The sequence below is a fragment of the Mytilus edulis genome, chromosome 11 (genome assembly GCF_963676685.1).
Source record: "Mytilus edulis chromosome 11, xbMytEdul2.2, whole genome shotgun sequence".
In the NCBI taxonomy this organism is placed as follows: Eukaryota; Metazoa; Mollusca; class Bivalvia; order Mytilida; family Mytilidae; genus Mytilus; species Mytilus edulis.
Window position 1 is genome coordinate 59546288 of NC_092354.1, and position 24121 is coordinate 59570408.

Here is a 24121-nt window from a genome sequence, read left to right on the forward strand (position 1 = left end):
TAGTAATCCATGTCAAAACTCTGGAGTGTGTCACGATCATGTAAATCGGTATTCATGTACCTGTAAATCTGGATATACAGGCAAGAATTGTGAAATAGGTAAATAGATTTCTAAAACGTCAATTTAACATATAACTTGGCACAATATTGTAATGCTTTCAATTACTTCGATTAATTCATAGTCATATCAATACCTTTAGAATATAAAAAGCAATATTTAAAATACATATTGAGTCATTCCAATGATTTTCAAAAAAAATGTGTCGAGATGAGCGTCTGCTGCTGTGAATGCATCACTCAATATCCAAGCTACACAATTGTTCCAACCTGGATAACTCCTTACAAGCTAATTATCATGTTTACAGTTACCTGTGTTCGTTATTTCATATAATTATTTTGCACCAGGTTATAGTTGACTGTTTGGCATTCTTTGACATCTTGTTTTATATTGTGTAATATATCGTTTTTATCAGTTCAGTGAATGTTTAATTATTTTTGTTCAATATTTATTTTTGATATACATCAGCAATTTCAATTGACATTTTATAGTATGCCTTTCTTTGTTGTAATTATATACCACTGGTACATGGTAAGGTAAAGGTTGGTCGCTGTTAAAATGTTTAAATCCCTAGTATGTCTTTGCATCTGTCCTAAGTCGGGATTCTGTTGTTCAGTGGTTGTTGTTTGTTGATGTGTTCATAAGTGTTTCTTGTTCCTGTTTTATATAGATTAGACCGTTATTTTCTTGTTTGAATTGTTTTCCACTTGTCATATTGAGGTCCTTTATAGCTTGTTGTTATGTGTTAGCCAAGGTTCTGTGTTGAAGTCCTCGTTTTGACCTTTCAAATGTTTAATGAAATACTGAAATATTATGGGTAAGTTCTTATGTGTTTAATACTCTAATATATAACATTTGATTTATAACATTGTTTAGCGCGTTCTTTCGAATTGTTTTGCATTGTCATTTCGGGGCTTTTTATAGCTGACTATGCAGTATCAACTTTGCTCATTGTTGAAGGCTGTACGGTGACCTATAATTGTTAATTTCTCTGCCATGTTACTCTATTGTTGAGAGTTGTCTTATCGGCAATCATTCCACATCTTCTTTTTGTATATGTAAGTCAGGAATGGTTTGGTCAATAATGCAACCATACTTTACCCGGTACATCTTTTTCATTTCTCAAGAAGTTACCATGTACAAGGGCTTTTTGTGGTGGAGTGGGATAAGAGAATTATGCATAGGATTATTCTGGGTTGGCATGATATTGAAATGAATAAGGGGATGACCATATGCTTATGACATGTGCTTGAGGAAATGATTAGATAGTCCGATCTGCTCATTTGTAAATGTATAACATTCAAGTGAACAACGTATATACCATATGATGAAATATAAAGTACCTTGTGAAGCAATTCAAATGAAAAACCGATGGGCTGATTGTATTTAACAAATTTCAACTTAAAATTAATTCAAACATATGTAGACCCAATAACAACCTTAAAGTTTGTACAAAAAGACTTTCAATTGTGCAAATAAAATATTTAATGAGTAACGATCAATGCATTTTCTTTCAAGAAATCAACGAATGTGCTAGCAATCCATGTCAAAACTCTGGAGTGTGTCACGATCATGTAAATCGGTATTCATGTACCTGTAAATCTGGATATACAGGCAAGAATTGTGAAATAGGTAAATAGATTTCTAAAATTCAATTTAAAATATAACTTGGCACAATTTTGTAATGCTTATTACTTCGATTAATTCATAGTCATATAAATACCTCTAGAATATGAAAAGCAAGATCACAAATACATATTGAGTCATTCCAAAAAATGCAATACCCAGAAGTGTCGAGGATATGCGTCTGCTGTTGTCCATACATCACCCAACATTCAAGCTACAAAATGTTCCAACCTGGATGACTGTTATTATTATATTTACAGTTACCTGTGTTCGTTATTTTATATAGCTATTTTGTCCCAAATAGTTGCCTGTTTCGCATTATTTTACATATTTTTATATATTGTGTAACAATTCAGTGTATGTTTACTTTTTTCAATATTTCTTTCTGATAGATATCAGCAATTTCAATTGACATTTTTGTAGTGTGTCTTTCTTTGTTGTAATATTTTACTACTGGTACATGTTAAGGTAAAGGTTGGCCACTGTGAATATGTTTTATCCTCAGTATGTCTTTGCATCTGTCCTACGTCGGGATCCTGTTGTTCAGTGGTTGTTGTTTGTTGATGTGTTTCATAAGTGTTTCTTGTTCTTCGTTTTTCATATAGATTAGACCGTTATTTTCTTGTTTGAATTGTTTTCCACTTGTCATATTGCGGTCCGTTATAGCTTGTTTTTGTGTATTAGCCAATGCTCTGTGTTGCAGTCCTCGTGTTGACCTATAAAATATTTAATGGTTTACTGTTTACAAACTGTGACATGGGTAGAGAGTTATCTCATTGGCACTCATACAACATCTGTCGTTTTTTGTATATAGCACATTCATTTCAATTACAGATTAGTTGACTATTCTGATATCAAATATCTTAAACACAAAAACATGTTGCTAGCGAGTCTGGACGCGTATACATCGTATTGGTCGTATTGATTGTAATCGTAAAACTTATGTAGTGACAATTCCAGTTCCTCGTTACTTTGTTGAACCACTACCCAGTTCGTACAGTACGTGTGATCATGTGCGAGTGAAGCGTATATATTGAGATATTAAGTGCATGTCCTGTTGTGGTTAATGCTCTTATATATAACATTTTGACTTCTAACCTTGTCTTACGCGTTCTTTGTGATCCTTAATTTTGAAAGTTATGTGAGCATAAAAACCATTTCATACGATTTTGTTGATGTTGTTGTCAACTTTGGGTTAAATTAGTCGGACGCTAGTGCTTTGTTTCTTATATGATATTAAGTATGTTACTGCCGGTAACCTACAAGACAAATATATGCATACTGTGGAATCATTTTTTTTTTATCATGGGTGCCAATTTTTTGTGGCATAAGGAAGACTAACATGTTTATTGATATTTATTTTGTGGTTTTGCTGAAATCTGCACAAAAGCATACAGACAATTTGTAATTTGTTGAAAATTTAATTACGTTCTTCGCCTGTACCCATGAAACTACCATACATTGGCATCCAACGAAAAATAATGAAACCACAGTAAATTTAATATTTACTGATACATTCAAACACTAAACAGGACGTTCCATGTGATTGTTTTTCATAATTGACTGTTTCTTTCTTAAACAGCAACTGCAAATCATCCGTAGACTGTAAGATTGTAATGCAATGAATAAATTAGAAGTTTATTGGCCCTTAAAACACTATTGACACAAAATATCAGTTTAAATATATCTTAACTTTCAATTATAGACAAAGAGTGTCAAAGTAACCCATGTTTAAACGGGGGAATATGTACAGACGATCAAAATTCAGGACATACTTGTCACTGTCCACCCGGATTTTCTGGAAATAACTGTGAAGAAGGTTAGTTTCTTTTTTATTTTTATTTTTTTTATTTATTCAATGTTTTCTTTATTGTGTAACACTGAAGTACACAATGTGGTTAAGGTTATCATGGTTAGTATTTTCTCAGCTTTTTCTAAAATACTTTAATTATAACAATATTCTTAATTCGAAAGAATGCATTTGTTCATATGTCAATAAAATGGAATTTGATGCGACTGCCTTACAGTTGTTTGCACTTGGTGAGATGTGTTTAATCAGCTTTTGATTTTACCATTTTATAAGAGATATTCCATTTAGAATTGTTTACTTTTTATTGATAAAATTTGTCTTATGAGCTAATAAGCAAACATAGTTTGATGTGAGCTTTTTAAATGCTAAAAAATGAAATGTGGCATATGTAGATATCTGTTAAATGACACATAATATTGATATCACGACCCTTATTCATACCGATTAAACTTCAATTAGAAAACACAGTTGACAAATGTAAAGAATGATCTTCACTCTTCCGGAGCACTTGTTATCAAATTCATCAGCTTTATATGATTAGCAATGAAGTCTTTCTACAATATTAGAACATCTGGCATGCCCTTGTCGTAGGAATGCAGCTATTTTGTATTTGAAGATTTATCATATTACATAAAATTGTTCTTATTCAAACAGAGCCTTTTATAATGATCAAGCCCAGTGTGTCCCTTGCAAATATCAAAACAGTTTTAGAAGGATCTAGTGTTTTAACTATAGTGTGTAATGCAGAAGGAATTCCTGTGCCATCTGTCACCTGGGAATCTCTTCATGTAAGTAAAAACACAAAAAATGTAGTTATATTTTAAATCAGAAGTGACTTTTATTTTATAACAGGTTTTTTTTTATATACTAATTGATTTTAATACTTAATTTAAACAAAATTATTGATGAACGATTAAACCATGAAAGGAAGGGATTGTTTAAATACTTTTAGAGTGTTAAGGAATTAGATCATTTTCAAACTACAACAAGTAAAAATTTAAAAACAACGATTTTAGTCTACAGGTTTCTGATATCTTTTAAAAGTCCCATTAGCAGCTAACCTATATTATACAAAGTTTAAACTTTACCTACATTGGCAGTACATAAATACAGAGAATTGGATGACACTATTGTTTTTGTTTTGTTTTTGAGGTGTTTGTGACATTGAAATTTGATGAATTTTGACTTACCTTTCTGTAAATATGAAAAGGCGAAAGATAACATAATCATAAAACTTTGCTCAGTGCTCAGAGCGTAAAAGTCATGCTCGACACATGAAATTCAACATTTTGATTGTTTGATTTTGGAAGATAAGTACAAAAAACTGACTCGAAAGTGTTATGACTTCAAGGCCAGAGGTACATTCAAACTCATAAATTAAACACAAACGACAACACCGTGTCTAAATACGAAAAAAGACAAAGAATTTAATGTAAACTGCAAATGGCATTGATACAGCAATTTGTATGATACTAAATGTGTACGTTAGACCTCGTTGAAATTCCGCAGTGATTTAATTTTCAAAATATATAGTTGGTCTATTTTGGCAGTATATTGTGGATTAATCATAATTCGTTGAACATCAAATTTCATGGATTTCATGTGATAAGTCCACGAAATTAAACGTTAAACGAATAACAAATTTCCTCTAGGCTTGTATGCAAACTTCGGCAAAACCACGATTTAAATATCCACGGACAGGCACTATTTTTCTAAATCAATGAAAATTGGTACGCACGAATATAAGCTAATCCACAGTATATTGATATATATGAACACGATAAAAGCAATCGGTCAATGTATATGTTCTATTAGTAGAACGCCTGTTGCATTTGAAAACATGGACATGTGTACAGTGCCCTTTATCATTTACTATTATCACATCATTGTGGGATCATCTCTGATGATTAAGTTATTGAATTCTTTAATGATTCTTCTATCATACGGCTAAATTTCAAATGAAACGAATCTCGTCTACGGAATATAGTGTTGAATAGACGTTTTTTCGGCCACAAATCATTCATCATCAATAATGGAAGCGACATTGTTCACCAGCATTTCGACCAGCATGCTGATTCAATTCATTTTTGCGAGTTCGCATCACCGACAAAATATACCATATAACTGACAATTTTTATCTCGGAATACCTCTCCGTCGCAAAACGAAAGACTACTGGATTTTAGAGCTGAGAACAGTGAGGCCATAGGTATGCAATGACAAAACTGATGATAAAGGTTTTCTTTTTAGTTCTTTTTTAAGTTCGGTGAATGTGAAGAACATACTCAACTTTACTCCTCATCGTAGACGCAGTCATGGTCATAGTCACTTAACATTACCTGCTCTCCATGATGACTCTATTGATTCCCTAATGCCATTTATAAAAAAAAACTTATTTATTCATTACATTCGCACGAAACTTTATTCACTACCCCTTCAATGCTCCATTCTCTATACTCCTACTTAAAACATACTGTTAAAACCCTTTATTCAACCGAATTCACATGTACACCTGTCATGTCTGTTATTGTCAGTCATAGACGTTTGAAACCATTGGAAAGATGAAAAGAAAAAAAACGCACTTTCTAAAGGTTACTTTACAAAGATATCGAGGACTTTAATCTTACCAATATTCGTCATCATAAATCAGTTCACTCGAAAACAAGGTTCAGTCTGTACCTATCAGTTGAACAAACCATCAAACAATGATTTTTATACAGGCAAGCGATCATTTACATAATTTACATTTAAAATGAAATCAAACGTATCTACAGAATTACATTGCACGATCTCGCTTCTAATTCAAATTTTTATTTATTTCTAAATAGAGTGATACGATTTTCAGCATTTTGCGGAGGTCATGTTGATTGATACTCATATGTATTGTAAAAATACGAGTAGTCACTGGTTTTCATAGGTGGACTTGCTTTGACTGCTAAGGTTCCTTTAATTTACAACTTTCGAGATCGTTAAATTTCCTTTAAAAACTTAGATTTTGGTGAAAATCAGTCATGCGGTTAGGGGCGTCGTCAATATATTTTTTTTTCGCCCTTGGTTGAACAAATGAAAATGCTTTATTGCTATATTGCTATATCTTAACGGTTTTGTTCATTTAGCAAAAACAGAGATAGCAGACATGTCTTTAATATAAAATGACTTCTTATCATTAAAGTATCAGCTTAATTCAAATACTAAGTAACATGTTAAATTTGTCTTTTATTCTTTTAGAAACCCTCATTACCGCATAATGCAAGACAGATAGCAAATTATCTTGTTTTTAAAAATGTATCATCTACAGATGGTGGACACTACGTCTGTACAGCCAAGAACAGAGTCGGTATCGATAGAAAAGTGGTGCAAGTAATTGTGAAAGGTAATAGATAAAAACTATAAATACAATACTTGCAACCTTAGGCGTTACAATTTTAGCGATGAATCAGCGGTCATCGATCAGTCACCGATCAGTCAAGTCCGCGTCAAACTCACGTCAGCAATCCGTGAGACTTAAAGTAAAATTAATTGACTGATCGGACTGATCGGACGGATAGTACCGATCGACCTTGCTGACGGATTGAACTCTACTACGTCGCATGATAAACTAATGTATGTACTTCGAGATTCTGCCAGTTGAGACGCACCCTTTGATTGACTGCAAGGGTACAGCGGATCCATGTACACTCCCTAAGGATTAATGGAGATGTGTCCTTTACAATATTATCCCACCACCAGAACAATCCCCACCCAACACCGCCCAAAGGAGCGTGTAGGACACCGGGAAGTCTGTTATTATGGTGGAGGAAGCCGAAGTCCTCGGAGTGAACCACCGGGCTTCTCGGTGGGAACAGACAACCCGAAGAGATTTCAGAACTTTGATCTCTAGGTCAAGCTAAGAACAACTTTGACCTACCGAGGCCCCCAAAGTATTCAATCTAGTTTTTACTCCGGTCTGGATACCAGAGGTGTGTGTAAGGGGGGGGGGGGGGAAATCACCCTACTGATGTACTGAAAATTCGATGTCTCGAGTGAGAATCGAACTCGCGACCTTCAGTACTGTAGCCATCGGTCTTAACCACTAGACCACGAACCCACTAATACAAATTACGGAATCTTAGTTTCGTTTAATTTAATTTAAATGGCTACCCGTGAAATACAAACGTTCAAGTTCAACTGAAATTATTTTTCATTAATTATGTTAAGTTTTATGAATTGAAATGAAAAGAAGTGTACAGATGAAACCTCAATTAAAATATCATCATTAAAACTTTAAGTATTTTGATTCTTATTATATCTCAATTCTAATTAAAAGACTTGTTTCGAGATGTTAAAAATAACTGATTTCAAATAAAATAGTATTATTTTTGATAAAATCAAGAATAGTTTTGGTAATTTTCAACAATGCAAACACAATTTTAGTATGTTTTTTCTGACATTCTTTTAATTTTAGGAACAACAACATTTTTCAAACTTTATGAAGTACATAAATCCAATGTCAGTCAATACTAACCAATTTCCTAGGAAGAAATTCATGTTAACAATATTAAAAACAAAAGTATTAATCAACACAAACAAAGCTATTAAAGCATCTTATATCTATTCCAAATTTATGTATTTAGTTAAAATGTTTAATGTTATATTTGTAATTCTCATTGGGTTTTGTCAAATGTGTTCACGTCTTTTCTTTTATATTCATGTGTTATGGTAAAGAAAATTAATCACCGCCTTCATTAATTAGATTTCATTTTGTTCAACGTAATCTGTACGATGGTTTACGTTTAAAGTTAGATTCAAAACAAACCGGACATATAATATAGTTAATTGCTACCCTAGTTTGCTATTAATAAGTATTGGAATGTGCATTGTTATTTAAAAGAGGGACGAAAGATACCAAAGGGACAGTCAAACTCATAAATCTAAAACAAACTGACAACGCCATGGCTAAAAATGAAAAAGACAAACAGAAAAACAATATGTAACATGTTAAATGTAATATCAGTATTTAGTTCAAATATAATCTTAAATCAATCCTTATTCTATCTTATTCATTCAAATATGACGTGTTTTTTTGTCATTTTTTACAATTTCAAATATGACGTCACTTGTCGTTGAGGTTTAAACTTATTCGGATGTGCTGAATTTCGTCGAGTTATGTAGTGTATTTCGTTTGTTTCCAGTAATTAGTTAATACTTAAGTTTTATTATACATCTTTTGTATAGTCATTTTATAAAATTTACTGTTTGCAAAAGTATAAGTTATTCTAAATAATAGGGATGTTCTGGTACTTAACGCCGTTTTTGGAACAACTTTTATGAACTTTTGGTCCTCGATGCTGTGCAACTTTGTACTTGTTTCGGTTTTCAAACTTTTGTATCTGGGCCTCACTAGTGAGTCTTGTGTGGACAAAATGCACTTCTGGCGTATTAAAATTTTAAACTTGTTGCCTTTTGTTAGTTATTATTCGTGTATTTCTTTGTCAATTATGTTCTCCTATTTATTTATATTTTAGTCCTGTAATGTTGTGTTGTCATTTTAATGTTATATTTCAGACGGCCATAAAAGAGGGAGGTTTGGCATACCACAAAAACAGGTTCAACCCACCATTTTCTCCTTCAAAAATGTCCTGTACCAAGTCAGGAATATGGCCATTGTTATATTATAGTTCGTTTCTGTGTGTGTTACATTTTAACGTTGTGTTTCCGTTGTGTCGTTTGTTTTCTCTTATTTTTGAGGGTGAATTCACATTACTATAACATGTATAAGACGTGTCACATTACAGAATCACCAGAAAGCCGATTGGAAATCATACCTTGGTCCAATTGTTCAAGCATACAACAGTACAAAACAGGAAACGACAGGATTTTCACCATTTGCTCTGATGTTTGGCAGAGAACCACGCCTGCCTATAGATCTTGCACTAGGAATAGAAACAACGAAAGAACAGAAGACAAATACGAAGTATATTGAGAATTTAAAAGAAAGACTGAAGAAATCTTATGAGTTAGCTACGAATTCAGCAAAGATAGCTCAAGGACGTCAGAAGAAACATTATGACAACAAAGTGCGTGGAGCCATATTACATCCAGGCGACCGAGTACTCGTAAAGATTCTGAGTTTCGATGGAAAGCACAAGCTATCTGATAAATGGGAGAATGACAGCTACGTCATATTAGAACAACCTAACTCCACTATCCCAGTCTTTACAGTGAGAAAGGAAAGCGGACATGGAAGAAAGAGAACCTTACATTGGAACCTTCTGTTGCCTATTGGTTCAGTTTCCATCGATGAAGATGAAGAAAAGGAGAAGCCTAGACCTACTCCTGCACCACGATTAAGACCCAGGAAGAATAGGGAAACAGATCCACAACCAAAGCCAAGTCTTCATGATAGCACTCTGACAAGTTCTGATGAAGAAAGGGATGACGATTATTTGGTTTATGTGGTTACAGAACCTGACGTTGAACACTTAAGTGCTCCACACAGTGCTATAGATGAGTTAGAAACGCAGGATGATGATGATACCGTTCAGGACGAGGATGATGACGATCAGGAACACGTTGCTGAACAGCAAGATACTGGAATTGAGGGTGACGACTTTCCTTCTGAAGAGAGTGATACAGTTGATCCAGTACTTGAGCCTGATGAAGTGTCAGAGACCGATCAACAAGTAGCTGACGCTACATTATCTGATGATACAGAGGAACCTGGGCAAGACGACACTGTTAAAGAAACAGTAGATAATGTCCCTCAACCGGACATTGAAGCACCATGGATAGAACCGAGAAGATCTGTACGTGCCAGAACATCGACAGCTACCACGAAGTATAAGGATTTTATAGTATCCAAGAAGAGTCAGCCACAACCTGATTGGAAGAGTAGAGCTGATTATCTGAAGGATATTGCTTCTAGCGGTACTTTCAAAGGCATGGAGGACCAGATTCTAGCAGGCCTTTTGAAGATTGCCACTGAGAAGTGATTGATTACGAGGACGTCATATTTTTTCTCAGGAGGAGGAGAGATATTTGTGATGTCATGGAAGACATTCTCCAACAGAGGGGAGGATGTGGTAGTGTGGATTTTTATCATATTAATCATTTATATATTTTATATGTTTTATAGATTAGTCTGATACACCATTAATTATATTCTTTCATTTGCAGAGTAGTTTACTTAAGTTTACCTTTATTCTATTGATTGCCTATTGATTATTCATTGATCCATAAAATCTAACTGTTTAACCTTGTAGCATTTACCTACTATTGATTTTACTATCAGTACTCACTGTTCACTAGAGTGTTTAGGTTTTCTTGTATTCTGATTGGTTTATTAAGCCATGCCCCCAGTTTTGGTAGTAGTTTTGAAAACAGTAATGGAGGATTGATGTCTTTGTTTTGATCCTTATATATTTGTATGTTTTGATGCACTTTGTGCTCATAGACTTTATATTGTGACTGATTAGTAGTTCCATAATTTCTATGGATTAGTATAGTGATGGAATTCATTCTGGAACAGGACATCATGACTTTGTATGAACCATATTTGATGTGAACCTCTGTTACCATTACTGTAGAAGTATGAAGATCGTTACTGTTAATATTAGTTAGACTGTCGATGTTAGTTATTAAACTCAGTTCCACAGACTGGTGAGTTTATCATGTATACTTGAAATAGCATAATATATAGTGTTTATTTAAGACAGTGAAGAACGTTTGATATAATATAGAGTTATCTACCGTTGATATATATGCTATGGTTATTTGTAGAATATGGATTTACATATATCTATTTAGTAAATGGAAATAGTGTTATATGATCTTGACATTATAGTAGTATGTTGAATTGTCAAAGCTGATGATTGTATATGAACGATGAGTGAATATTTCAAGTGTTAATTATCATCAGGCATGTCATGTCACCTTGTGTATAGATATTGTATAAGAACTATAAACATTCATTAATCTGATTTTATGTTGATCTGCAGTAATGTTATAATAACTGTAACACAGTATGATATAGTATTTTTAGATTAATGTATTTAATATGTATCTTGTTATATGTTGTATGGTTTATAATAATTATTATATTATTACATCATTGATGAATAAAGAACCCTAGACTAAGATGAAATGGAGAAATCACCTTTTACACTTATTTATCCCAAATTCATGTATTTGGTTTTGATGTTATATTTGTTATTCTCATAGGATTTTGTCTAATGCTTAGTCCGTTTCTGTGTGTGATACATTTTAATGTTGTGTCGTTGTTCTCCTGTTATATTTAATGCGTTTCCCTCAGTTGTAGTTTGTTACTCCAAATTTGTTTTTTGTCCATGGATTTATGAGTTTGTGAACAGCGGTATATTACTGTTGCCTTTATTTATACTATTTTTACTTTTTTATTGCAACCTATTATATTACAAATTAAGGTGTCCTCGTAGAGGTCCGCGTTCATCAATTGTTAACACTGTCGAGTTCGGTTTACATAAGAATTTCAAATATAAACGTATCCGTCCGATCCATGCATAAAATTAATTTACTGATCGATCACTGAACGTTGTCACGGTAACTCTCACATAGGTTATTTGACTAATCTGACGGATCCTATGGGTCACCGATCACCGATCACTCATCGATCAGTCAAACATTCGTCACCGATCCTTCACCGGTCAGTCAAGTTCACGTCAAACAGTTACGCATAAGGTTGCAAGAACTGTATGCATCTTTTATTTGGTTATAAGATGAAACTGTGTTCATTATACCTTTAAATGTTGTATCATCTTAACAAATATTAAAGAATTAAAACTATCAGTCTCTTTTGATTTCTGCTACAAATGATCACTGTCTCTCGGTTATTTTTTTTCTGATTTTGAGTTCGTATTGTCGCTTGGATTGTCTACGCAAAAGAGTATTGTTTTGTGACTGAAAATATGTCAAAGGTCACCGAATTCGTGAATAATAAGTACAACAAACACTCGGTTATAGTGAACTGCAAGATAGGCAACATTTGATATTTGTTTGTCTCGGATGATATATTAAAATACTATTGGAACATTATTGGAGAACATTTCGTGTTCAAGCCGTTTTAGGTGTCAATATACAATCGAGAAAAGGGCAGACCTGCATTTGTTTATACATAAAAGTCTTAAATCATTGCCAAACCCTACAAGACCCAAATTATTCTGCAATTTTTTATATCAACAAGAAATATTAGGAAATTTAATAATAACGTACTAGCTTTTACATTGCTTGTGCAAATTGAATTAATAAGGGATCCTACTATCTCCAGATTAGCAATGCGTGACGAACAAATTCAATTTGTTGATGTCCGATTCTTCGGCTTACTAAATGTTGTTTATATAAAGCACAGTTTCATTGTGTTAATCCACTTTGGCATTAAGTTTGTTGTCCCTTATCTCAAAGTCACAGATATACCTTCAACTTGAGAGAAAACTCTCTACTCTTGGTAAATTCAAAGCACATTTTATCACATATGACAGTGGAATGGTTTTAGCTGGAAAATGTTTATGTGTAACACTTAAATTTGTATTTCAGCTAGAAATGACAAACCTCACGTAGCGCCATTGATACACGCACCGTCAACAATACAGGTTAAATACTACACAGAAGCTAAAATCACGTGTAATGTAACGGGATACCCAACACCGAGCGTAGCATGGATCCACGATGACGTAAGATTTTCTTTTTATATTTAATATTTCTTGATATTTCATTAATATCCCTTTATTGTCATGAATAAATTCAGCTGCTACTGGGATTTTATAACACTTCTTCCCAGTGTTTGTGCAGAAAGTTGATGGACCAGGGTTTGTCAAAGATCTTTTTTTTAAATCATCAAAGTAACGAGCTATACTTTTTTTTATAGGTCTTTGTATATTTTTAACCTTAACCTTTCGTACATATTTTTTTTTATTTTCTTGCACGGATCCGAATTTATACTTCTAGCCATTGTGCTATATGGTTATTGTCTACAAAAGACTAATCAGTGACGCTGGAATAACAAAATGTTAAAGTAAGGAGTTGAAGTGAGAGGTTTAGCTAGACATTAAACTAGATTAATCCAGCATTATCTACGTAAGAAAATACCTGTTCCAAGTCAGGAATATCAACGTCAGGAATCCCGCTGGATGACGCCATTCTCACATTTTGCGAAGAAATAAAAATCGTGACGATTAATCCCCATTATTTGTGAAAGATATATAACGGTTCGACTTCGTCCATCATGTCCATGTTGTTTACTTTTTTCAATTTTTCAAACAAGAAATACCAGAAAACGTATCAACATGATATTGTATTCTAAATATTTATAGTAAAAGACAATAATAATGGAACATGCATCATAATAAATTGAGTGACACAGAGCTGAAATGCTTCTGGAAATATGATTTTCTTTCATATCTCCTTGGGGTACGGAGAATACAAGTATAATGTATTTCTTATCATTCATCATTGTTATATCTCTGCACTATTCACTACAAACCACTAAAGTCTGAAATGGCCTATATCTGTACTCGACTATACTGATTTTTACTCGACCAGTCTGAATTGGTCTGACTTTTACTTGACATTACTCGACCCCAGTCTGAACCATACTTGACTGTACTGAATCGTACTTGACCCTTATCTTTGCCGTTGAAAATAGTCTGAACTAATACTCGACCAGTCTGAAACAGTCTTAACCCATTCTCGACATGTACTCAACCTATTTTTCCAGTCTAAACCATACTTAACCAAAGGTCTGAACAATATTCGACCAGTCTGAACCATACTAGACCAAAAAACCTCTACTTTTTTAACTGTTAAAATAATTTTTTTTTTACTGACATATATTACAACAGCCAACAAAATTTATAAAATACTTTAACCTTATTAAAGAAATATATCTCTGATTATATTTAGGATAAAAAAAATAATTATATATAACTTATATCAAAAAGGGATAAAATTAAATGAATAAATAAAATTGTTTTTGTGATTAGTGGTGAAATATAAAGTATAACCTCTGCTTGGGGGCAAACTCATAAATAAGATCACACCTAGTCAGAGGTATTAAATTCTAAATAACATTGATTCAAAATTGCAACATCCTGTTTAAATTAAATAGCAAGGCCTTTCGAATATACATGTATGTACTAGATAAGTAATACACGAATTTAAGAAAAAAAGGCTTTCTTTTTACCTGTAAAATACACATGTTCTGAGGTAATTAGAACATATTAAAGTGCTTTATGTATGCCATGTTAATTTGACAAAAAAATATTTAAATAAATTGAAATTATGTTTTACTGTTACTTTGGAATACATTTCCTTTTTTAAAAAGGTTATCCAAGGATTGCTATGGAAATTCTATCATAATGATTATATTAAATTCTTGGTTTAATAAAACAAAACAATTAAGCTCTCATTTTTTTTTTAATTTATTAAGTTGTTTTATACACTATTTATACACTATTATATATTATATATATATATCTTAATAAAAAAAAACATTCACTGCATTATTACCTGAACTCAACTGACACCATAAATCTATACTAGGCTTAAGTTAATGGTGAAAATAGTCCAGTTACCATAAAAAAAACTTTCGAAACATTCATAAAATTTTGAATAATATTGAAAATATTAGTCACAATTCATTTTTTTAGATTATTTGATCAGCTTGTTTTATTTATATTTAACCGGATTTTTGTGACAAAAATGTCGGTTATTGATTTGGGGATGTACGGCGGGCGGGCGGGCGGGCGGGCGGGCGGCAATCAAATGTTGTCCGTGCATTAACTCATGAACCGTTCAACCAAAGCTTTTAAAATTTTAATATGTTATTACTGACAACTATACGAAGGTCAAGTTCCATAATGGCGATTTTGACTTTTACCGTTCAGGAGTTATGGTTCTTGAAAGATTGAAAAATGGAGTTTCCAGTCGTGTCCGTGCATTTGCACATGAACTGTTCTACCAAAGCTTCCCAAATTTTAATATATATATGTTGTTACTGATGACAGAATGGAGATCAAGTTCAATAATGACGATTTTGACTTTTACCGTTCAGGAGTTATGGTTCTTGAAAGATTGAAAAATGGTGTTTCCCGTCGTGTCTGTGCTTTTTCTCATGAACCATTCAACCAAAGCTTTTGAAATTTTAATATGTAGTTACTGATGACAAAATAAAGGTCAAGTTCAATAATGATGATTTTGACTTTTACCGTTCAGGAGTTCTGGTTCTTGAAAGATCGTAAAATGGCGTTTCCATTCACGTTGTTGCATTTACTCACGAACCATTCAATCTTAGCTTTTCAAATTTTAATATGTTGATACTGATGACAAAATGGAGGTCAAATTTGATATTGACGATTTTCACTTTCACCATTCATCAGTAATGGTTCTTGTGATATTGCCAGGACACAAATAAATGTTAATAAATCCGGTTTGCTGTCGTTGTGACAGCCTCTTGTTTAAAAGTTGATACATATAATGATGTAAGTGTTGATTAATATTGAGTTGAAGTTATATTATGATTGATTATTGTGAAATTTTAATTTCAATACTGTATTGAATACATTTCAATTTTTAATTTCAAGTTGTTGTTCAAATTTCATTTTCATTAAAAAAAAATCCTAAATTGATAAAATTCAGTTAATAGATACAACGAATAGGTCTAGTTTGGTTAAGACTTGGTCGAGTATGGTTCAGACTAGGTCGAGTATGGTTCAGACTAGGTCGAGTACAGTTCAGACTAGGTCGAGTACGGTTCGGACTCGTATAAAACGGTTAGGTACTGGTCAAGTACACATTCAGACTCGTAAGTATGGTGCAAACTACAGTGGAGTATTTTCAAGTAAATCTCAGACGAATTCAGACTGGTCGAGTAAAAATCAGTACAGTCGAGTACAGATATAGGCCATTTCAGACTTTTAATGGTTTGTAGTGATTGCAAATGACCAAGACTTTTGCACTTCACTAAATTGCATTAATTGTAAACAAAATATTTGCGAATTATACTAGATGTCTGAAAAGTAATATACTAGAGATCTAGATGGTCTTTTCTAATAAGAATAGATTGTGAGGCCGTTGAACTAAACTAAACTAACAAGTATCTTATGGGTGATGAACAACTTTTTAGTTTTTCAAGTTGTTAAACACTTGTCTTATCCCCTTCATCATCGTTTTGTGGTTAGCTTTATTACATTCAGTATTTAAATATATATCTGCAAAATGCTCAGCGAGGCGTACCGATTATTAGGTAGTCTGCATACTGATATTGTAAAAGAGAAACGACGGATTCCAGAGGGACATTAAAACTCATAAATCGAACTTTTAACTGATAACAACATGATTTGAATAAAAAAAGACAAACAGATAAACAATAGTTCACCAAATACAACATGAAAAAATAAAGATTAAGCAACACGAACCCTACCAAAAACGGTGGTGATCTCAAATGCTCCGGACGGATAAGCAAATCCTGTTTTAAATATGGCTCCAGTCGTGTTGTTCATGTTAGTACAAACCTGGTAATAAATCTAATTCGATATATCACATTTGTAAAAAGGGAACAGGATTGTAGTTAAGATAACAGGAACATATCCGCTATCATCTACGAAACGGATTTTTCAAAACGGTCAATCAACTCGTAAAATATCAGCTGTGAGTCACAATATTTTTTTTTTATCAAGTTAGCGCATGAAAGAGTTAAAGCTTCTTAATGTGTCGAGCAGCAGATATTTAACAATGTCTATATGTGGACAACCAGGGCCGATTTACACGATTGTTTTTGTGTATTTAAACGATATAAATGAGTGTTTTGCTTTGTTTTACAAGCAATCCGGGGGATGATGGAATAAATTCAGTTCAAAGTTATATATGTAGGACTCTAAAGTGAGATGATACTCCAAAGTGCGATGGTCACGCTAAAGTGCGATGGTCTACGCTAAAGTACGATGGTGTCTCATGCTAAATTGCGATGGTTGTTTTTTCGCATAAGTAAAATGATATATCACGCTAAAGTGCGATGTCCCAAAAGGGTGAGATTCGAGGGATTAAAACATCGAGGTTAAAAAACAGTCTTTATGTAAAAGTTGATATGCTAAGGCATAACATATGTGATAGGCTTTATAATCTACCTGTAGGCTTAAGCGATTGTTTCTAAATTTAGAAGACCGACCACGTAATAAATGCTAAAAAGGTAATTTATGAGTCGCAAAATACTATATTTTTTAACAATTTTTAACCATTCGGTGCGTTTTGCATATCTGGATAATTAGTGTAAATTGCCGTTTACACTAATGTTACAACCTCCCTTACAGTCGTCATTGTAAATAACAAATACAAAATTCGTTCATTGTCGGAATATGCAACATTTATTTGTATAAGCTTTAATTTGAATGCGAGAAAAAGGCAATGTTCGCCGAGATTTGTCCTTTTTCGTAGCAAGTACAAATACATGTTTTATTTTCCTACAATATACAGAACAAACTAATGTTTTAGCAGACAATTTATTATTCACGCATAAAAACATGTATCTCTATTTTACCGACGTTATTTTCATTAAAGTCGACAGCAGTTTAACGGGGATCGCAAAGTAAACAGTCACATTAACAATGATTCAAATATTTCCGTTTGCTTCAAATAGAAGCAGGATAAGTATGTGTATACTATTTTGTATTTATTTAGTAAAATTTAGATAAAAAAAACATTGTGCTTCAGCCGACAAAGAACGGTTAAGTTTAAATTAATAACTAGTGAGTCATGAACATTTGTTGGTAAAGTTGTTAATCAAATATTCCTAATCTATCTTCTGGCATGTTCAATTTTGGTTCGTTCGAACGACTGTTAACGTCATTATCAAACTACGTTTCTAACGTCTATATTTACGCGAACCATCGGACTTTAGCGTAGACCATCGCACTTTAGCGTAACCATCGTACTTTAGAGTCCTACATATATACTTCGGACAATTTATTATTATGTCGGTGATTAGGCCGGGCATGGTAAATATTAATGATAGGTAAACGTATTTGACGTCACATAGCAGTGATATTCACTTTTATGAAGTACTGAACAAACTGATACAGACAGTAGTAACACCGGAAACGTCTATTACAAAGCAGCTTTCATATTCATATCACATTATCATGTGCTGGTATCGATATCGGTTATATTTGCCCTTTAGCGTTGATAAACTATGTATCGTTTCCTTGCTAGATTGGAATTTTTGAATCTCCCATTTGTATCTTCTCAAATGTTTTGATCTGTGTTAACTTCTATTTTCTTATTACTGCGCAGAATCCTGTTCAATTTTCTGGAAACACGTTGGTTATACACAGTGTAACAAATGCAACTACTGGTACTTATACATGTATAGCAACAAACAATGCAGGTAGCAGTCAGGCTAACATCCTATTGAAAGTGACCTACGGTAAGAAAATGTGGTGCGAATTTGGAAAATTATTTCCAAGATAACCTATATATTTTCAAAGCAAGAAAGAAGAATGCAAAGGTATTATATTTTTAATTATTGAACTATGAAAAGAATATTTATCATTAACACAGATTGGTTGATTTTTTTTATGGCTCGTGGTTTTTATTGATGAATTAGCAATAAACCCATAGAGTAACTTATTAAGTCGAAATAAGCGGTGAAGAAATTTATTTTGAAAAAAATGATTGTGTCAGCATTCAGATTTAAGTTACAGATTACTAAAAGAAAAGGTGCAGCCTTTGTTTTGTGCTATACTTTCAGTGTTAAATTATTGTTTTGTGTTTGCTATACTTTCGGTGACTATTAATTCCTTTTATTTTCATTTTTATTTATTTTTACACCCTTCACGGTCAAACGGCATCCTCTTCTTTAAGAAGGGTGAAACATACCTGAGGGACTATTAAACTCAAATGTGTAAAATAAACAGATAACGCCATGGTTTAAGCAAAATGCCAATAGACAATCAATATAATACACAAACTAATTATTAAAACCTAAATACTGAGCAACAAGAATATCACCAAAAATAAAAATAGGGGTGATCTCGGTGGTCCAAAAGGGGAGGTAGATCTTGGCACCAATCGAGTTCATATAATTACCTACCCTGTGATAAGTCTACTTCAGTAGGTCAATTGAGGAAAGGGTACAGGATTTTAACGTGAATTTTTCTGTAGAATGGTAGAATTCAAAGGACGACCACTAATACTCCAACACTTTATCAAGGCTTGAGTTTCAAATATATAAATACGCAACATTTAAAATAAAAATCATATTGTGTTAGATATGGTATACCGGTTAGACAGGAATATGACAGTTGTTTTCTTTTCATTTGATGTGTTTGGGCTTTTGATTTTGTGATTTGTAAGGGAATTTCAGTTTTGAAATTTAGGTTATTTTAATTGTTATTTATTTTTGAAATCGTCCTCAAAATTTGTCCTCTAATATTGGCTTTGTAAAAGCTTTCCGTCAATGCGAGTACTCTACTAGTTACTTTGAACTTTTGTTTGTTGCTGTATATTATATTTGTTTTTCGTATATTTTATATCGTATCGTTACTACATTTTTTTTTACATCAATGTACACCCTACCATTTCATTACTGTAATTAACTATTTCTCTAGCAGAAACAGCCGCCATCTTTTGGCTTCGAAAGTAGGAAACATGAATCACATGTCCATCGAACAAGATTTCGCACCTACTCCATGTCAATTCGAGAGAACACTGCATGTTTTGAATAACATATAAAACATGTATTTAACGTGGTCAGCAGGCACAGTTGTCTATCATGTAGCCAGTCTGTTGTTTTTTTATCATCAACTTGAACTCCTCTTGTAAACAATGTCTTTGTTTCTGTCGTCAAATAGGTGTTCCAAAAATCGTCTACTCTCCTGTAACAGCTGTTATAATTGCTGGACATGCACACAACTTTACCTGTATAGCAACAGGACATCCACAACCAACAATTATATGGACATATAACATGGTAAGTGTGATCCTTTAATATGTAACTGTTAATGGTAAATTCGGGATTGGGAAAAAATGGCGTGCCGTACCACGGTATCGGTAAAAATTTCGGTTTTAAGGCAAACAAAATTTTTCCGATCAAACAATGTCGAGTGTGTTACAATATTTCACCCCTCGAGATGCTTAGTTTTAAACATATAAAGCGCGAATTTTTTAAATGCTTAAAATTCATCTGTTGATAGTACACGATTTATGACGGCGGCATTTGTTTCTATTGATTTTTATCCTATCTTTTTTAAGATTGCAAGACACTTGTGTTTCTAATATTTGACATTATGTATGGTCGCCTTTTTTCAAGACTTTACAGAAGGAAATTTTGACATAACTAGATAGCTACGATTTTAAATCATGTCAATACTTTTTTGCACTCAAATTTCGTATGATGTTTTTACACGAAACCCATTACACTGATTGATATGTTGGTCTGGAAAACATTATAAATTATTTGCATGATAACTCAAGCCATTTTAAACTGATTTCATAATTTTTCCGTATGCTGTGTTGTTAGTTTAGTTTAAACATATTTATTTATAGTGGATTGGGGAAAAAGTTTTGTTGTTACATAGCTGCCTCAGATAAAGGGAACGTTTGAGCGTTCACAAACCTATAATGTTTATTTTTTACAAATTTTAACTTGGATGGAGAGTTGTCTAATTGGCACACACACCGCATCTTCTTATATCTATTAACACCGCCATATTCTCTATACAACATATCCTTGTATGAAATGATGAACATTGCAGTTTACAAGGCATACAACAGACATGCCGTCACACCATTTCCATAAACATGATTCAGTACTTACTTTGAACTCTATGAGTACACAAGAATCTGGTCTACTGACATGTTCTGCACAGAATGAGTTTGGAGAGGACCATGTGTCCGTTTCGGTTATTGTGAGAAGCCGTGAGTATATTTACATATATACAACCGTACAAAATTATAACACTGAATATATGTGGTACGTTTACGTTCCTATGTTTAAATTTTCTGCGTTAATTCTTAAACCCCCATATTTGGAAGCCATGTTGTATAAGTACTTGGAAAAAAATGAAAAGAAAAGAATACCAAAGCAAAAGTTGCAAAATATGTTTCGGTATTGAAGAATCACCTACTGAGCTGATTATATCCGCGGGGACTAGCACTCTATCATAAAGGTTAGGTGCAGTTTAAAATTGAACACAACCTTTTAAATTCAAAAGGAAATTGTCCTCGTTAGGTATTAGAAAATTGGTTCTAATGCAAAAGTACTTGGCTTTTTCTTTGCAAATAAACTCATCATAGATACCAGGACTAAATTTAGTATATACGCCAGACGCGCGTTTCGTCTACAAAAGACTCATCAGTGACGCTCCAATCCAAAAAAGTTAAAAAGGCCAAATAAAGTACACAAAAATAAGCACAAAATAAGCTTACAGTCATTGTTAGTTAATAAATAATTGATGAATCATTAACTTACCTCAGGCATAGATTACCTTAGCTGTATTTGGCAACACTTTTAGGAATTTTGGATCTCAATACTCCTCAACTTTGTACTTTATTTGACTTTTTTTTATTCGAGCGTCACTGATGAGTCTTTTGTAGACGAAACGCGCGTCTGCCTTATATACAAAATTTAGTCCTGGTATCTATGATGAGTTTATTTGCAGCCGTAAAAAATTCAGAAATTCATGATAATTGTTAACGTAGAAAGCATTCTTGCTTTTCTTTTAAATATCTTCGTTAGAAATAGGCATTGGAACTTTTATTTTATATGTATAATTTCGTTCTGGTGGCATTTGTTACTAGATGCAGGATGAGAGGCATAAGATACAGTTACAGGGAAGGTAATCGCGTAGCGACATCAGAACTCTACATATCGGGCAAAGATGCATTTTTCCAGTAACTTAATTATAAGCTTGAAAACGACTCCTTTTTTTAGCTCACTTGGTCCGAAGGGCAAATTTAGCCATTCTCATCACTTTGCGTCCGTCGTCCGTCGTCCGTCGTCGTGGTCGTCGTCGTCCCGCGACGTCTGTTAACTTTTACAAAAATCTTCTCTTCTAAAACTACTGGGTCAAATTTAACCAAACTTGGCCACAATCATCATTGGAGTATCTAGTTTAAAAAAGGATTCCGTTGACCCGGCCAGCCAACCAAGATGGCCGCCATGGCTAAAAATAGAACACAGGGGTAAAATGTAGATTTGGGCTTATAGGTCTGAAACTCTGGGGGTAAAATTGTTTAACAAGTCAAGATCTATCTGCCCTGAAATTTTCAGATAAATTCAAGGACAACCGGTTGTGGGGTTGCCACCTCTGAATTGGTAATTTTATGGAAATTTTGCCGTTTTTGGTTATTTTCTGATTATTATTATAGATAGAGATAAACTGTAAACAGCAATAATCTTCAGCAAAGTATGATCTACAAATAAGTCAACATGACCAAAATGGTCAGTCGCCCCTTAAGGAGTTATTGCCCCTCAAGGGGTTATTGCCCTTTATAGTCAATTTTACCAATTTTTCTTAAATTTTTAAAATCTATTACAAAATCTTCTCCTCCAAAACTACTGGACCAAATTAAACCAAACTTGGCCACAATCAGCATTTGGGTATTTTATTTTAAGAAATGTGTCCGGTGACTCTACCAGCCATCCAAGATGGCCGCCATGGCCAAAATTAGAACATAGGGGTAAAATGTTGATGTTGGTCTATAACTCTGAAACCAAAGCAATTCGAGCAAATCTGACATAGATTGAAATTGTTTATCAATTCAACATCTATCTGCCTTGAAGTTTTGAGATGAATCGGACAACAGAAAACCAGTTGTTGGGTTGCTACACCTTTTAAAATTGGTAATCTTAAGGAAATTTTGCCGTTTTCGGTTATCTTGAATATAATTATAGATAGAGATAAACTGTAAACAGCAATAATGTTCAGCAAAGTAAGATCTAGAAATAATTCAACATGACCAAAATGGTTAGTTGATCCCTTAAGTAATTATTTCCCCTTTATAGTCAATTTTACCAATTTTTCGTAATTTTTTGTAATCTTTTACAAAAACCTTCTCCCACATAGATCTGAAACTACTAAGACAAATGTAACCAAACTTGTCCACAATCATCATAAGAGTATCTAGTTTAATAAATGTGTCCGATAACCCTGCCTTTGAACCATGATGACAGACCTGGCTAAAAATAGTACATAGGGTAAAATGCAGTTTTTGGTTTATATCTCTGAAACTGAAGCATTTAGACCAAATCTGACTGGTGGCGAAAATGTTCATCAGATTTAAATATAAAAATTTCTACACAAATTATGAGAATAGTTTTGTACACAGATTTTCCAAATCGTTTTACAATTTATATCCTTTGAAATAATAAAAAGTTAAGTGTGTCGTTTCAAAAAATAGAAACCGAAATTTTAAGTAGATGTCTTAAATTTCGACCCCATTAATTTCTAGCTCATGACGATATATTTTTATTTATTATTTAAATAAAGTGGGAGAAAAATAGCGTGTATGCAAATGTTTCTAAAACTTTACTGCGGGATCAAAACTGTACCGTATGCCCTTAACAAACATATACCTTTAAATTTATTTCATTATTGTATTAATTTACAGAGAATCCAGTTGGTTAA

At 33.1% G+C, this 24121-nt stretch overlaps 1 protein-coding gene across 1 annotated transcript; it reads left to right on the forward strand.

Annotated features, from left to right (window-relative positions):
• The first annotated feature begins 870 nt into the window (after nt 1-870).
• On the forward strand, nt 871-24121 carry LOC139494432 (neuronal cell adhesion molecule-like). Its single transcript, XM_071282595.1, has 10 exons — nt 871-874; nt 1576-1689; nt 3389-3502; nt 4148-4281; nt 6720-6864; nt 13038-13174; nt 18786-18918; nt 20345-20463; nt 21248-21410; nt 24105-24121. The coding sequence occupies exons 1-10, from the start codon at nt 871-873 to the stop codon at nt 24119-24121; spliced, it is 1080 nt and encodes a 359-aa protein (XP_071138696.1).

Excerpts from the sequence above, each read along its gene's own strand:
- LOC139494432 (XM_071282595.1), top strand. Across the intron at positions 1,690-3,388 it reads AGGCAAGAATTGTGAAATAG|ACAAAGAGTGTCAAAGTAAC; the intron begins GTAAATAGATTT and ends TTTCAATTATAG. Across the intron at positions 3,503-4,147 it reads TGGAAATAACTGTGAAGAAG|AGCCTTTTATAATGATCAAG; the intron begins GTTAGTTTCTTT and ends TTATTCAAACAG.